Source organism: Heteronotia binoei, chromosome 20, assembly GCF_032191835.1.
Source record: "Heteronotia binoei isolate CCM8104 ecotype False Entrance Well chromosome 20, APGP_CSIRO_Hbin_v1, whole genome shotgun sequence".
Taxonomy (NCBI): Eukaryota; Metazoa; Chordata; class Lepidosauria; order Squamata; family Gekkonidae; genus Heteronotia; species Heteronotia binoei.
Window position 1 is genome coordinate 16,643,789 of NC_083242.1, and position 17,913 is coordinate 16,661,701.

Genomic DNA, 17,913 nt, shown 5'->3' on the forward strand with positions numbered 1-17,913 from the left:
TCCAAGGCCACCTTGTAAATATGTGGCAGAGATTAAATTCCTTTTGGGGCATTCCTTATTCATGGCTCAGTTTCTGAGCCATAATAGGACATCAGCTGTCACAAATAGCAGTTGCTGAACACAATTCAGCCAGGATTTGACCAGAATGGAGACAAGGAACTGCATGATTGGATGGTTCCCCACAGTGCTGTAGAAATCTAGCCTTGACTTTTTCCTGATAATGAGGTTCTCTCTATGGGAATTTCTGGTTTGAGGGAGATGGGTTCTCCGTGTGCCTTGGCTGTTTCTGTTGGGCTGAGACCCTCACCAATTGCTTGTGCTCTACTGATGGTAGATAGCATGGTGGGATAGAGACATGTCTGCTTTTCAGTTATTTAATTTTCCTTTCACTCTGTTTGGCTTGATGTTACTGTTTGGTTTCACTTCCTGGCTCTTGCTTTGTTGCAACTTTTTCTTTGCGGGGGGGGGGGACCTTTTGTAGGTAGGGGAAACAACTCCTCCAAAATCCTGAAGGTCTTAGGCTCTTAAAGTTAAGTGGCCCCAAGTCCTTGACGTTGGTGCCATTCCTCTAGTACAGGCGTGGCAAAGCTTGCTTAATGTAAGAGCCACATAGAATAAACATCAGATGTTTGAGAGCCTCAAGACAGGAAGGAAGGTGGGCAGACGAATAGATGGGAGGAGGGAGGGAGAGGTGGAAAGAAAGCAACTTTAACTTTAAATGCATTCTCCAAGCTGCCAGCTGACTTGGCTTGGAGAAGTGATTTAAAGGTAGAAATGCCTCTTCCAAGTCAGCTTCGAGAGCCACACAATAAGTGTGAAAGAGGCACATGTGCCCCCTGAGCCACAGTTTGGCCACCCCTGCTCTGGTGCCTGTGGTATTGCAGAACAAACATGGTGTGCAAAACAATTTGAGAATGTTAGAATGTAGTGGTTGGAAGTGATAAACGAGGTGGTGGGAGACCCAGGTTCAAATGCCAACTTCTCCAGCTTTTACATTCTTTAGGGCTGCTCTCACCTGTGTGTGTTTACTTAGGGTCATGTCCCAGGAAACTCTGCAAGGGCTTGCTTTCCAAGCCTGTCCCAGGAGACTCAGTGAGGGTCTGGCTGTAGGAGGTTAATGGGCAGCAATGCTTCCAGAGAAACCCAGACCAAGAGGCGGGAGGGAAGCAGGGGGTGGGAAGGGAGGCTACAGCTATTCTGGCAATCTGCTTCACGTTATTCCTCATCCTGTTAGGTTGCATCCATACATTGCTGGTTGTTGCCTACATTTTGTGTTACTGCAGTCATTCTCTTTCTGGATTGCAATGTGCAGGCAGGAAAATCTGGTTGCAGCAGCACGATAAACAGTGAGGTGTGCAGAGTGATGCTTATATGGTCTAGTTTAATAGGATCTGTAACTTAGCGGATGGATGCCTTTGTTAGCATATGAGGAGGGAAGACAAGAAATCTGTTTTGTGCTGGTCTCTATATGTTTCGTGTTGGTGTCAATTTATGACATATGAGAATAACAGGTTCTCAAATATTATCAACTTGTATGTTTTTGCTTACTTGAACTTGGAATACATGGCAGTTCATAATATAAGAACAATGTACAAATGTTCTGAATCACTCACTGCTATCTTCTGTCTGAGGTATATTTTAAATGTTTGCTGAGTCAAGTGGCTCAGCCCTCTTGCAGGACTGAAGCAGATTTTAACAGGAACCCATTGTGGTGAATATGCTTTATGAACTACAGTGAGGTCCCTTATGTTCCTGCGCTTCTTTCAGCATGCTGGGATTTTTAGGGGAAAGGGGATAATTTTTTTAAATTGCATTTTCTTGATGATCTGTGATATTTTTGGTTCATTTTGTAAACCGCCTTGATAATCTTCTAGGCTGAGCGAAAAGAGATATGTTTTAGAAATAAACTGTAAGCAAAGAAATTAATAAATGGCTCAGGTCCAAAGTACTTGGATGCCCTCTACCCATATGATCCTACACAGGACTTGTGGGGTAGGGGAGTATAGTGGTGAGAGAGTTCCAGATAAGTAGTGGGGAGACCTGGGTTCAGGTGCCCTAGTCAAGAAGGTCACTTGCTTACCTTGGCCCACTCCATGGTCTCTCATGGAGTCAAATGGAATTGGAACCGGTTTAGAGAGGCCTTTTCACTGAACCTTTGTGTAAAATACTTTGCTTGCTTGTATGTGAACCGCTAAGCACAAATCAGTAGTCTGGTGCACAAGAGATTCTTCTGAGGGATGGTGAGAGGTGAGTTAGCTGAGAAGAGGAGGAGACAAAGCAGGAGGGATAGGCAGGCAGGATTGGGAGCTGACCATTCTTCTGGAGCTCAAGTTGCAGCTCAGGAACTGGGGGTAAGGCAAGTGGTACTTAGAAAAAGAAGGAAGGCTGTGCGAAAGGGAGGGAAGGGAACCCAGTTTGAAAGGCAGTTAGCTGTTTTAAGCTGTTTTGGAAAAATAACTGCTTTGCTCCTGGCCATGGACTAAATCTTAGTGCTTACCTCTGACTACTGTCTAAGAGGAGACTTTCTTCCTAAAATAGAATAATCACATTTTGCTTGCTGGTTTGTTTGTTTGGGTATGGAGGTTCACTCTGCAGAAATGAATGATTTCTTAAGCAAGTTTGGTATATAATTCTTTTTTTAACATAAGAGCCATGCAGAATAAATTCGGATATTTTAGAGCCACAAGACGTGAAGGGAGGGAAGGAAGCAAATAGATGGGGAAGAGAGGAGGGAGGGAGAGGTGGAAATAAAGCAACTTTAAATGCTTTATCCAAGTTGCTGGCTGGCTTAGCTTTGAGAAGTAATTTAAAGAGACGAATGCCTTCTCTAAGCTGGCTGATGGGGCAGTGGGGGCTTCAAGAGCCACACAATGTGTGTGAAAGAGCCACATGTGGCTCCCAAACCACAGTTTGGCCACCCCTACTATATATAATATAGGCAAAGTATTAATTTAAACTAAAGCCTAAGGAAGAGAAGGAGCCCTGACATAATGATCATGTTTTTTGCATGCAGTTCAATAACTGGATTATGCACCTGGAAATTTCAAGCAATTTCTATCCTGGAAGGAAAGTCTCTCTTTTTATTGGCCATAGGGAGGCCACAGACAGCCTTACAAAGCAGTCCATAAAACAACGGGCTTACAACTGCTAATCTTTCATTGTTGATTTTACTGTATTGTTTTGATTTAGCGAGCCATTTCTAGCAGGCCTCTGGAAAGGCAACGTACTGCATGCTTTCCAACTGAACTCCCTTTCCTATCCACTTTATAGCGTTGCACTGCAAGCCAACATCATGCCATTAGCCTTCATTAAATGCATCTAAAACTTGTTCAAATGGTTTGAGCTGGTTACTAAAATGCATTGCAATGTTAACGCCCGGACTGGAATTGAACTGGAGAGTTGAATAATACTATGGAATCTGAGCTATAACTCAAATTTGTAATGATTTGACTCCTCAGGCGAAACCATATATGTCATCTTGAGGAAGGGTAACGTAAAGATGTGAATGATTGATCATCTGGAGCCCATGTTATCTGATGTGAGGCTGTAAAGTGCTTGTGACAGGGCTTGACACTGGAGTGGCAATTGGCCTTTTCTGACAGAAATTCCAGAGCACCTTTGGAACTAGGCAGTTCTACTGCTTATTTTTCAAGTCTTTTTGCTCTCAAAACTCTGCTGTATGAAGTGTGTTTTTTTGGTGGGGGATTCCTTTATTACTGACTTTATAGATTAGAAAGTTACTGCTTTTCATTGTTTTATCTCCTACAGCTGTCGTAAGTTGAATTGATATTTAGTAAACTCTTATGGTGTGCCAGTTTGAATGCTCTCAGGGGTAAAAAGCTTCTGGGATGCGACTTACCTGAATGAATAAGAGCAGGATGTTTGTCTGAAATTTTGAAAAGCTTACACGTTGGAGAGAAGGTTGTAAAAACTTTTAATCCCACAGTTGTGTGGCATCCACATACAGTTTCTCGTCTTCTGTGGCTCACCCGTGTATTGTTTGCTCTGTGTAGAAATTCATTGAATTTGAAGATGCACTGGAACAAGAGAAGAAGGAACTCCAAATACAGGTTGAGCACCTTGAATTTCAAACACGGCAGCTGGAGCTGAAGACCAAAAATTATGCAGACCAGAGTAAGTGAAAGCACATATGTGTGGCTACAACCCCTGTGTCTTGCCCACAAGTTCTGTTAGATTGAGTGGGACTTTGTTATGACTGTGACTGACAGGATGAAGAACACAGATCACATATGCATTTCTAAAGGATTTAGTTATTTATTTATTTGATTTGATTTCTATCCCCTCCCCACCGAAGCAGGCTCAGGGTGGCTCACAGTATAAAATCACAACAATTAAAATCAATACATATTATAAAAATTACACATGCTGTAGTTAAAAAGAGTCAAAAATAATTTGGTGCTAATCTCTTTGATGTTAAATGTTTTCGGGACGACGGTATTTCTTCAGTTTCCTACGATATAGGCTCTGCGTCAATTAAAAGCCAACTGGAAGAGAGCGGTCTTGCAGCGTTGTGGAACTGGACAAGGTTCTGCAAGGCCCTCACTTCCTCTGGCAGTTAATTCCACCAGTAGGGGGCTGTGATCGAGAAGGCCCTCTCTGATGATCTTTAGTTTGGCCTCCTTTGGCCCAGGGATTACTAATAGATTTTGAAATCCAGATCGAAGTACCCTCTGGGGAATGTGTGGGGAGAGATGATCCCTAAGGTAGGCAAGTCCTAGGCCATATAGGGCTTTAAAGGTAATAACCAGCACCTTGTAATGAATCTGGTATACTATTGGCAGCCAGTGCAGTTCCTGCAGTCCAGGCTGTATGTGCTCCCACCTGGGAAGCCTCAATAGCAGCCTGGCCGCCGCGTTCTGCACTAGCTGTAGTTTCCGGGTTTGGCACAAGGGCAGCTCCAAGTAGAGGGCATTACAGTAGTACAACCTTGAGGTGACTGTTGCATGGATCACCATTGCCAGGTCGCCACGCTCCAGGAAGGGGACCAACTGCCTCACCTGCCTAAGATGGAAAAAAGCGAATTTAGCAGTGGCTGCTATCTGGGCCTCCATTGTCAAGGCAGGCTCCAGCAGCACCTCCAAGCTTTTGACCTGGTGCACCATCAAATGCTGGTAAGGGAATTTCCCTGCCCAGACAGCCACGACTCAGGCTTCACTGGATTCAACTTCAATAGACTCAGCCTAAGCCATCCTGCCACGGCTTACAACACCGTGTTTATTCAATCAATTAGTGAGTGTGTGTTTGGGCTTTTCAACAAAGTATTGGGGGCAGTAGTGAAGGTCCAAGATAATGGCATGACATCCGATCTACATGCAATAGATAAACAAGATGAATAGCTGTCATACAATTTGTTGCCTTTGAAATTGAGAATCAGTGCTGGTGTGAAATGGTCCACATTGGGGCAGCCCCCCCAAAAAAACATATTTATATTGATGAGAGACTGAATTGGCAGTCGCTGATCAGGAAAGAGATTTTGGTGTGATGGTGGACAGCTAGATGAAAATATTGACTCAGTCTATGGAAATTACATTGTAACTACAAATACAGGTTGAGCACCAGTTTGGTGTAGTGGTTGAGTGTGCGGACTCTTATCTAGGAGAACTGGGTTTGATTCTCCACTTCTCCACTTGCAGCTGCTGGAATGGCCTTGGGTCAGCCATAGCTATCACAGGAGTTGTTCTTGAAAGGGCAACCTCTCAGCCCCACCTACCTCACAGGGTGTCTGTTGTGGGGGAAGAAAATATAGGAGATTGTAAGATGCTCTGAGTCTCTGATTCAGAGAGAAGGGTAAGGTATAAATCTGCAGTCATCTTCTTTTTCTTCTCCTCCTCCTCCTCTGAAATAGAATCATTCTGTAAAATTGTAAAACTGTAAACTGTAAAACTGATTATATGTTGATCGAATTGCCATAATAATAAAGAACCAAACTGACTCAGTGTTGGCTAGGGATTATTGGGAAGCAGACTGAAAACAAATAAGCCAGTACTGAAATGACTCCGTATATTTCTGTGAGACCAGTTTCAGACTAAGCTTGTTCCGGGTGGGGAGCCCTTTTGCTCCCGACGCTTCTCTCTGTTTTCACACAGGCTGCTGCAGAGCTGTGAGTTGGCACTCCACTTTCCCATGGCAAGCTAGATCCTCTTACAAGCGGTTTTTGCTTGCTATGGGAAAGTAGCAAGCCAACCCGCAGCTCCACAGCAACTTGTGCAAAAATGGAGAGAAGCGCCGGGAGCAAAAAGGCTCTCCACCCGGAACAAGCCCTAGTGCCAAATCAGTCTGAGGTTACCAGTGCCACCTTTGAAATATTGTGCTCTTCTCTGGTTGCCTCCATTTAAAAAAAAAAATAGTCAGCTTGGGCTGGAAAATTTACTGAAAAAGGCAACAAAACTGCTAAGATTTTTTAGGGTTCACAATAAAATTTAAATTATTCTCTTTTCCTTTTTCTCCTTAATGAACAGTTTCCCGGTTGGAAGAACGTGAATCAGAAATGAAGAAAGAATACAACGCCCTTCATCAACGCCACACAGAGGTATCTGACTGTTTCACCTTTCATTGGTGTGGATAGTAGTTCGTGGGAGATGGCTTGCAGGCACCCGATGTATGGTTTCAGACAGGAAGAGGCAGTTAAAGCTAGTCATGTCCTTAAAAGCTTTGTTTCTTGATGCAAATAGATGTGTCCTCCTATCCTCCAGACGTATTGACAGTCTCAGTAGTCACAATCATATTGGGAAGACTCCTCAGGTCTTTGCTTCCTGATGTCTGTGCCTAGTCAGTTGTACAAGCATATCAAAATAGCACATTGCTCACCTGTAAATTCATGGGGTAGAATTGTGTGTATTGTTTACAACCGTAAAGAACTCACACCTTGTGTGTTCCTAGGACTCTTACACACTATGTATAACTGCAAAAAAAAAAAGCATCCCCCCACTTCTGTTATCTCTGTCTCATTTTCTTATCTTCCTTGCCTCAGAGGGTAAGGCTTTGGAGCCAGAACCTGTCTTGTGTATTTTGCCAAGCACCTTGATGGCACAGCTCAAAGAGGAGTCATTTCTCAATTCTTCTCTTGTTTTCACAGATGATTCAGACCTACGTAGAACACATTGAGCGTTCCAAGATGCAGCAGGTGGCAGGAAATAGTCAAAATGAGAGTGGTCTTCCAGGGAGGAGGTAGGGGTGCATCCTTGGTCTGTGCTTGCAAGCATTTTGGGCTTATTTTGTGTGTGTGCATGCAGTGTTGATCCAGTTCCTGGTTGGCCCTTCCCAGTGCTTTCCTCAAAAAATGACTGAAAGGAGCCCCAGCCAGTGTTTCTGCAGCTGGATTCATCTTGCGTTTTCTCCCATTGACTGCCTTGCCTTTATGCTGTCTGCAGTCTCTGTCCCAGGCCAGACAGAAAGCTGTTTGAAATTGCTTAGTCTCAGCGACCTGGAAATTTGATGTTCCTGGAAGGGGAATTGAGTGAAAGAGTCTGGATGTAGCTGGACTTTGCATTGCTCACGTGTCCATTTCACAGGATAGCTGCTTTTTCACTGTTGCTCTTTTTTCTCATTATCCTTCCAAAAAAGCAGTGCTCCCTAGACCAGCAGTGTTGAACTTATTTGTTATGAGGGCCGGATCAGACATAAATGAGTCCTTGTTGGGCTGGGCCATGTGTGTACCTATTTAAGATTCGGTAGCAGAGATACAAGCTTTATAAAGAACACAAACAAACACAATTAAATATTTTTAAAGAAAAAACTTAAAACATGCTTAAAACATTAACACTTGTTGATCTTAAAGGTGCTTACTTTATATTTTTCTCATGGGATCCAGGGAACTGGGCGAAGAAAATTCTGACTCTTTCCTTCCTTCCCCAGGCGACCAGGATGGGGAGGAGCCTCAGGCAATAGAAGGAGGAGAGGGTTGCCTCAGTAGCTGCGCTGTGTGATTGAGAGAGCAAAGCAAGCTCTCTCTCCCTTCCTCCCCAAGGGAGGAGCCTTAGCCAAGGGAGAAATAGGGGCTTCACTCTGTAACTCCTGTGCGATTGAGCAAGCCTCACAAAGCAAGCTGTTATGCAGAAGGAAGCAAGAGAGAGGGAGAACAAAACATGATGACAGCCAGTTGCTTGGGGGCCTGATAGGAGCCCTCCGGGGGCCTGACTCGGCCCCCGGCCACATGTTTGACACCCCTGCCCTAGACAGTAGACAGTTTCCCTTTGCCTCTTTCTCTGGGGCCTTGATCACCAGGGGCCAAGTCCAGACAGACAGCAACATCCCTTCTTGGTGCTCTGACAAAGGGGATGAGGGGGACACTCTTTGGTATATGGGGAAGCTGTTTTCTTGGAAGGCTAACACAGAAGAAAAGGAGTCTAATCAGACATTTAAACAACATTTAACAGGTGGCTTGCAACTGAACATGTGGGAAATGTCATGCCTGGGCAAGTCCTGAGATGTTCAGCAGAGACCTGGAGTTGAGTCCCCAAGACTTTGTTGAAAATTGCAGATTAAAGGGGAGAAGTGACAGGCAGTTCTTATCCATCCTCACCTCCTTTGCAGGTTTCCTCCCCCTTCTTGCTCTCTAGCTTGGAAGGAAACTGACTGGCAAGAGAAGTCCCTCTCCTTCACTCCACTTCTGCTTCAGATTACCTTCTTTTCCCACAGCTTTCCATCAAGATCCAGGTTTCCATCAAATGTCATCCGTCTGGGTTCTGTCTTTTGCCCCTGTACTGCCCTCTGCAGTGGACCACTGGCCAAACTGCTAGCCATCCACTTCCCTAGAAAATCTTGTTCCTCTGTGTTGTCCTTCTCCCTCCTTTGCATAGAAACTTGGCTTTGAGAAATCAATATCCCCAAAGCAAAGTTGTCAGAGGCCCTAGAGTGTTGTGGCGATCATCCCTAGATCAGCCTCTGGTGGGGAGCAAAGCAATAGAATCATAGAGTTGGAAGGGACCTCCAGGGTCATCTAGTCCAACCCCCTGCACAGTGCAGGAAACTCACAAATACCTCCCCCTAATAATGTGGACAGAAATCGTTCCAGCCATAAAATGTCCTTCCCCTGTTTTCAGACAACTGTGATCTTTAGGCAGTTGTGTAAGGGGAGCAATATGATGGGGTATACCAGGAATAGTGGTGGAACAGCCAATGGATGAGATGTGGAACATGGCAACACTTATTTTTTTGTACTCTGAGCTGGAAGAGTCCTTTGTTGTGCCACTGGGCACTGGTGTGTTGTTATCCTCTTGGGACGAAGAAGAGGTGCCACACTGCACAGGTCTTTGACAAAGGTCAGGGCATCCTCTGTGAGTGTACCATGGTGCTGGGGCTTTTCCCTTCATTCCAGGCCGTGCCTTGTGAGCATATGGCTTCAGAGCTGTATAGTTGCCCCACCATGTTCATTTTTCCTATGCTCCCTCTCCACATTTGGCTTGTCGTGTGTCGCTTTCTGCCCAGTCTTTTGGAGAGATGTGTGCATTTCCATGCTTTCGGCTGCACTATTGCATACATATGCAACGCAGTGTGCCTCATCCACTCTCAGGATGTTTGTTGCACTTTTTGCATGGGTGGGTAGTTTGTGTGCATTTCTAGCTTCCATCCTCACCCCTCGTGCTGGATATTCTATGTTAGTCTGTTCTGTGTATTTGAGCAGCTATTTGCTCCTTGTGAGTGTGGCTGCAGAGAGACTGGCTGGTTCAGACAGCTGGATTTCCTGATACACATGCAGATTTTGAGGCACATGCTTGGTGATCTATTAATGTATTGTCCATGCAGCAGTGGCTAGCATTCAGGTGTCTGAGCAGCAGCCAAGGCTGTTCATGCATAGGGGAAGCAGACTGTGTGGACCAGCCATAAAGATTATTGAAAATAGGGGAGGGACAGTGGTTCAGTGGTAGAACATCTGCTTGGTAAGCAGAAGGTCCTAGGTTCAATCCCTGGCATCTCCAACTCAAAAGGGTCCAGGCAGGTAGGTATGAAAAACCTCAGCTTGAGATCCTGGAGAGCCACTGACTTTGATGGACCGAAGGTCTGATTCAGTATAAGGCAGCTTCATATGTCCATATGTACTTCTTTTAGGGATCTGATTACCCTTCAGGTTTCATCCCAGACTGGTTTTCAATGACTGGAGGTAGGAGGGGACTGAAATCTGAATCTTATGAGTGTGGTGCAAAACAAGACAAAACACTGTGATTATAGGCTGATAGACACACAAATGAATGTGTATTCAGATGGAATGTACATATACTTGTCACAAGACAGCACAATGTAAACGGTGGGGGGGAGGGAACTTGTTGGATCACAATGGAGTCAAGATAAACTTCTGCACAGTTCCAAATAGAGACTGCATCAAAATTCCGTGGAAGTTCTAACTGCTGGTCCAGTACAGTTAAAAACGGGCCACTGTGAAGGCTTATTCCCAAGTAGGCAACTTCACCGATATCTTGGGGAACCTTTTGCTGAACTGAAGATGAGTGCCTTTTCTGTGTGAACAGGCCTGATAAGCTTTAGCAATGAGGGACAGCAAATGGTGTTTCCTGGGCATGTGATTTAGTGCCCCAGTCTGATCAGACTATATTACATACTCTTAAAAAAAATAAACAAATTCTGCACAGCCAATATGGGTTTACGCCTATTTAAGGAAATGAACATTGGCTTGTTTGCTTTGCCTTGTTGATTCTACAGGACAGTGAAATTCTTATCCCCGGGGTCCTAGTATGCCCCTCCCTGCCACCCCTTTTCTGGCTCCTGGAGCCTCACCTGCATCTTCCCCCCCCCAAAAAAAAAACAAAACAAAAACACTTCATTCTGCAGGCTTGAAGCTTGTTTTTATTTTATAAAGGAAAGCTGGAATTCTTAGGGCACCGAATAAAGTGTCAAAGCTAAACTGGACACAATAACACAGACTTCTATGTTTTTAAGCCTGGGTCTCTTGTGGTTGTGTAGAAAGAAGGAAGAGTGACCAGATGAGATTGCCTTCAGCTTATCTTCTGTGGCCCCTTTACCTTTGGTTTCAGGGCTAAACCAGTTTTTGGGAGTTCTGCATCTGGAATTGTCAGTGTTTCCAAAATGAAATTATCAGTTCAGTGGGGCTCAGTTCACTTTTGGACAGGGAGTGCGGCCAATCATTTCCCTCTATTTTCTGTAAGTAAAATGGCACCAGGGAGCTGTGATTTGCCTGCTGGTATATATGGGTCCCCATACAGGTTTACCTGACTAAACGTTTTCAGTTTGTCAAACAGCATGATGGGAAAGCTTAACCACCCTTCCCTTGCTCCGTAGTAATTATCTGAACTGGCTTCCTTCATGCCTGATAAATGCCTTTTAAAAAATGTGGTGAGTTCTTTCTGAACATGGAACTGTCAATGTTTCTGTAACAAGTGAAAACAACTTCAGGAAGTTAAAGTCAATGCGATATTTTGTCCACTAAAGAAAAATCTGTTAAATCACATCGCAGGAGACTTGTGCCTGATTTCCCACCCATCACAGCCCCACCCTCTGTTTTCTTCATGCTTGGGCCAGATCTGTGTTTTTTCAACAACTCTCGTGGCTGACTGCCACGTCCTATGTGGGCCTGAGTTTATTCATTTCATTATGGTGAAGCGATGGAATGGGTTCAGGCTGACTTTAGAACTAAACCTCCCAAAGGAAGTTTAGAAGACTAAGGGGCCAAAGGTTAGAAACATCAATAGTTATGGACAAAATACATACTGAGGTTACACTGATCCTGATAAAGGGATTTTACTTTAGATTTTAGGACCTGAACTGGGAAGTACATATTTGCAATATTATTTGCTGTATATGTAATTGCTGTGTTGCCATAAGGCCAGTTACATTTGTGGCCTTCCAAAAATGGTGTCATTTGTATCCATATCGGAACATTCCATTTTGAGTCATGTGTTGTTTATTGATACACAAGGGTACCTGAGCCTTTGTGTTTGACCTCTGAAGGCCTTTTTGGAGGCTGAAATGCGTCAGGTCATATATGTATCTTTCATACACATTTGTCACTTTGATGGTTTTATGAAGCTTTATTTGGGCCCCTACAAGATTTTTATATGTTTTTGTAATAAACACGTGTACTTTTGTCTTTAACTATTGATGTTTTTAACCTTTGGCTCCTTAGTATTTTGAACCTCCTTTGGAGGTTTATGCTTGGTTGGTTTAGATCAGGGTTGGCCAAATGTGCTTAACTTAAAGAGCCACACAGATTGAACGTGAGATGTTTGAGAGCTGTGGTACATGAATATCAGGTGTTTGAGAGCTGCAAGGCAGGAGGGAGGGTGGAAGGAAGGAAGGAGAGGGGAAAAGGTAGAAAGAAAGCAACTTTAACTTTGAATACATTCTCTAAGCCACCAGCCAGCTTGGCTTAAGGAAGTGATTTAAGAGATTTAAAGAGACAAATGCCTTTTCCAAGCCGGCTGATGGGGTGGTGGGAGCTTCAAGAGCCACACACTATGTGCGAAAGAGCCACATGTGGCTCCTGAGCCACAGTTTGCCCAACCCTGGTTTAGATTCTCTTCCCCTCTTTTTGTGGTTGACTTCAGAGCTAAACCAGAAGAGACCTCTGGGACAGGCAGAAAGTCCAAGATGGAACAGGAGAACTTTGTTGGCTGGTGACCCGTGATTGCCTCTTCCTCCCGCCCAGGGTGTGTGGGGGTTGGACACATTGAACCAGCACCTTCAGTCCTCAAGAATGTCCCACCCCAATATACTTGTATAGGAAATGGGCACCAGCCTGGCTCTGTCTGTTCATTGTCCATCACAGAGTGATTGTGCGTGTGTGTGTCGTGCCCTCAAGACAGCTGCATGCTTTGTGAGGCTGGATGTAGAACATCTTCCATTCCCATTTGAGTAAACATTTTGTGTGAGCACATAACATGCGTCAGTGCGCTTGCATGACCTCTGCACTCTAATGGTTGTTCTCTTGTCTTGCTTCTTGTGCCGTTGCCTCTCTTGTGTTGGCTGCTCTCTGTTTGTCACTTCAGTCACCGTCAGTCATGGAGGAAAAGGTAATTCCTACTATCTGGCTTTTTGGGGTTATGTGTACTTTATATTTGTGTGTGTTGGGTAGGGGGTAGAGAAAATGAGGGTCGGCTCAAATGTGGGAGGTGATATGGAAAGTAGGGGTCAGTCTAAATGTGGATGTTCCCCCTCCCCCCAAGGTGCAGTCTGTGTTGGGAACCAATTCCAATTCCAAAAACTTTTATTGGCATAACCTGTTGGGAACCTTTTGGAGAGCTTCTGAGTCCCAGAGCCTGAAGAGGGCATTGGTGATGTTTTTTTTTTTTTTAAAGATAAAGGTAGTCTCCTGTAGAGAGCCAGTTTGGTGTAGTGGTTAGGTGTGAGGACTCTTATCAGGGAGAACCGAGTTTGATTCCCCAGTCCTCCACTTGCACCTGTTGGAATGGCCTTGGGCCAGCCATCGCTCTTGTAGGAGTTGTCCTTGAAAGGGCAGCTGCTGTAAGAGCCCTTTCAGACCCATTCACCTCACAGGGTGTCTGTTGGGGGGGGGGGAGAAGATATAGGAGATTGTAAGCTGCTCTGAGTCTCTGATTCAGGGAGAAGGGCGAGATGTAAATCTGCAATTCTTCTTCTTCTGTGCAAGCACTAGTCCTATCCAACTCTGGGGTGACGTTGCTTTCACAATGTTTTCATGGCAGACTTTTAACAGGGTGGTTTGCCATTGCCTTCCCTAGTCATCTGCCCTTTCCCCGCAGCAAGCTGGGTACTCATTTTACCGACCTCAGAAGGATGGAAGGCTGAGTCAACCTGGAGCTGGCTACCTGAACCCAGCTTCCGCTGGGATTGAACTCAGGTTGTGAGCAGAGTTTGGACTGCAGTACTGCAGCTTTACCACACTGCACCACGGAGCTGCCATGGGCTTTATTTGCAGTGATTTTTGCATATTTGAAGTAGCAAAAAAACCAAGAACAGCTGCACCAGTAGGCAGAAAGAATGCGGAAGAACAGGTGTAAGGGGAAAGTATTAAGTGTTTGTGGATCCCCTACACATGTCATAATTTACTTCATCAAGGGATCTAATATAAAATATAAGATAAAATTATGATCCAATTAATTAAAAGTTATATAACAGTAAAAAAAAATCAAGCCTAACGTTAATTATGACAGTATTCATCATTGCAAAATGGAGCATGATAAAAGTAAGCCCATACAAACATAGTGGATTCAGATCTGTAAAAAGACAGTCATAAATTGCAATAAAATTTCAACTCTGAATCATTGACATACACAAATCAGTATAAATGAATGAACAACAAAATTGGTGATGTACCATTTCCAAAGTTATCCAGGTTCCACCTTGAACGGTAAGATAATTGAAACAAAGGTTGGTTGTGTTTTATAACCAGGCGTAATACCTCCTTAGAACTTAAAGGGCCACACTCCTGTCAAAATGTTTTAATTAGCCCTCCTTTAGCCACAAGCATCACCTGTACAGCTGGGCTTAAAGAAAAGGATATTCAGGCCGCAAGAAATAAATTTTCAACCAGTGGTCAGGCTGGATCTGAATTCCCTCTCCTCTTGAAACAGAGGCTGGATTTAGGCAGGTGGCAGATTTTTTAAAAAAATATATTGTTTTATTTAAATAAATTTGTTTTCTACCTTTCTCCCAACACAGAATCAAAAGCAACTTAGAAATCATCAATAAAACAGTACAACAATGAATTGCATTCTCTAAAAATGCCTATGTAAAAACTGACGAGCAACATAGAGCAATTTAAATTCACACAGGGCCAGATTTCTATTGGATGGGCATAGCAAGAAGTAAAATCAATATCATTCAAAGGATCTGTTCATCAGCATGCACTAGAATGCAGTAGTACAGTCCTAAGGATTGGACTATGGCACTTCAGATGGCTAGAGGAAGGGGGATACTACTATGGAAAGTTCATCACTGATGGACCTCCGCCCCATATGTTTATCCATATGTTTATTATGTTTTTCTTTGTGCCTCTGGGGGCTTGAGTGCCAATACATGAATTTAATGCAAGATCTCAGGCCAAGCTGTCTCTTAGCCAGTTCCCTATGGATGGACGGCGGCCAAGGAACAGCTGGGCAGAGGCTCCCAGGCATTACTGCAGCACCCCCAGCTCAGGAGAGCTGAATGCAGCAGGGCTGCAGATTTCCATGTTGCTCAGAACATTTTGCTGCAAAAAGAAAAATTCTTTGCAGCTCTGAAGACTTCCCTCCCCTCCCCTGCCAAAACCGCAGCCCTGATGGAAGGGCGTTCTAGGAACCATTTTGCATCTTGCCTATAGGACAGGTCAAGTTATTTTCATGATCTGTCCAAGATGTTCTTCAAAAGTGGTCAGGTCTGTGGATATGATCTTCCAAACACCTTACCCTCCTCATCCTCCTTGTAGGCTAGGTAGCTTCATGGCTTGAAATCACACGTCTGTCTGTATTCAGTGTTCTAATCCCTGTACCGCTCTAGGTCTCAGGGTAGATTCATAGGAATGGAACAGAACCCGAACTCCCTGCCCCCTGCTTCTGAACTGTAGTAGGAAGCAAACATTTATCCCCCACCCCACCCGCTGCAGGAAGGTGCTAGATGGCATGGAGGGGTCATCAAAGTCTGCCCAATCATTCTTAAAGGGGCCCAGTCTACAAATCATGGAGAGGGTTGGGGGTACCTACCTCCAATGGTGCTCTACCACATAAATAGCGACATAAGCCTAAAATGTATAAAACAATGTGGCGAAATTGGAGACTACTTTCATTGATGGTGGACCTGTACATATATACAGAACTTCCGGAAACTATCATACAACATATTGCACTTATTACAAACACACACCTACCTTTGAAACCTGAAGTGCTTCTCCTCAATAAATGGGTGGATCTTGGGAAAGATAAAACAAACTTAGAAAGAATACATATGTTAATATCAGCTGCCTGGACTACACTTGTGGCACACTGAATAGATAAAAAATCCCCCATCTCTCCTAGCATGGCAACAAAGACTCTGGGAATACTTTATAATAACTAAGATTTCTGTTCAGACCCAGATTCCTTTGACTGAAAATTATGAAACCCTTTTTATTGCTGTATGGTACCCAGTAATAAGTTACCTATCTGAACGAAATGTCCTACCACACAGAATGTTTTATAGTAAGATGTTATACTTTTAAAATGGAAATGTTCATACTGTTTCAGTTTTCTGTGAATTTTGTCTTTGTTTTGCATTTGATTTTTTGATAAAACAAACAAAAAAGAAGAAGGTTGGGGGTTTTAGGCCACTCGTTTCCACTGCAATCTGACAGCCAGGAAAAGATATTTCTTTTTTTTACTTCTCACCATGCCCTGAGAAGAAAAACTTACTGATAGCAAGCCGGTAAGAACACAAGAGAAGCCTTGTTGGATCACACACACTGTCGCTTAAAATCAAAAAGGTGGCAGAGCAGTTTTTAAACTAAATCTTGGGGGAAAGCCGACAGGAGATGAAATGTCTCTGGTTCGGGAGGAAGAATCCAACCAGACATCAAGTACAAGGCTATTGTTGAATATCTGCATGTGTATATATCATAAATATACACAATAAATGTGCCACATCTGTTTTTACGCCCAGTGTTTTATGTGTGACTCAGAGAGGGGTTCAATCTGATATTGGAGTCAGTGGTGAACTCCAGTTCACAGAATCACAGCATTGAGTTCTGGAGGCCATCTAGTCCAACCCCCTGCTCAGTGCAGGATCAGCCTAAAGCATCCCTGACAAGCAGCTGCTACCTGAAGACTGCTGATAATGGGGAGCTCATCATCTCCCTAGGCAGCTGATCCCACAGTTGAACAACTCCTACTGTAAGGCAACTGCATGTTGTATATCCAATGCAGATTCATACACCTCGGTAACACTTGGGACTTTTGCTACAAAAAAACGGTTTACAAGTCATGCATGAGTGCAGGCCACATTTTGCACCCTGAGAAGCTGAAATTCTGCAATGACTTGTGCAGAACTTACAGAATAAACTATACAATGTGTTTGGATTGTAGTAGTCCCAAGGCAAAGTGCTGGGGAAGGCACTGAAGACCCAGCCACAGAAGGTTTTATGCAGTCACCGCCCTGTAGCTTTGCAGGTTTCTCCAGGCGTATTTTCACATCCACGAGGACTAGAGATTTTTTTTTATAAAACGGAAAGTCTGATTTTCAGTAAGACTTGTTTCTGTATGTCAAAGTACTTGTGGGCTGCCTCTCCAAATATATATCCAAGGTTGATTCCAGGAAAAATACATTAAATCACAGGAAGTGAAACAAACATCCCTGTAAATCAAATGGCAATATAAAAAAGTTGTAAAAAAGTGAGCTGTGTAATCTGAATAAAATGGTATCCTGGAACAACAGCATTATCCCAAAGGTACATCAGAATCTAATCATAACATGGCAATGCACATTTGTGAACTTGGAGGACATGTGCAGCCACATTTAGGATTCATAGGCACACCACTGCCTCGGGAGACCCCTGTGCTATTCTAGTTCTGGATGATTGCATCCCCAGATTTGTTCCAGGAGTGCTGTCAGGGCCGGATTAACAATTAAGCCAAGTAGGCACTGGCCTGTGGACCCCCACACCTTTAGGGGCCCCAGGCTGGCTTTCCCCCTGGTTTCCCCCCTGCTTGCAGCCCTCCCAGCCTGCATGCACAGAGGGGCTCTTTGCCCAGCTGCTGGTGTAGTCGCCAAGTTTGCCTCTCTGTGCCTTTCCCCCACAGCTTAGTAAAAGGGGGTTTTAAGAAGGTGCCTGCAGGCTGCAGCAGGGACCATAGGTGGTGAAGCGGGTGCTCCGAATCTGAGACAATTTGCAAGGGGGCCTTAAAATTTTGACTGCCTGGGAGCCTCCACAGGGTTTAATCTGGCACTGATTGCCGTGAGCCTTTCTGAATGGGAAAGTAATTAAGTTGCTTCAATTAT

At 44.1% G+C, this 17,913-nt stretch overlaps 1 protein-coding gene across 1 annotated transcript in view; it reads left to right on the forward strand.

Moving 5' to 3' along the window:
- The window catches only part of MAPK8IP3 (mitogen-activated protein kinase 8 interacting protein 3), a 92,584-nt gene that overhangs the window by 4,462 nt on the left and 70,209 nt on the right, over positions 1-17,913 (forward strand). The window contains exons 2-5 of the mRNA XM_060260427.1: positions 4,014-4,134; positions 6,480-6,550; positions 7,097-7,188; positions 12,978-13,001. Coding sequence (XP_060116410.1) covers positions 4,014-4,134; positions 6,480-6,550; positions 7,097-7,188; positions 12,978-13,001 — 308 coding nt within the window. The remainder of the gene's footprint in view (positions 1-4,013; positions 4,135-6,479; positions 6,551-7,096; positions 7,189-12,977; positions 13,002-17,913) is intronic.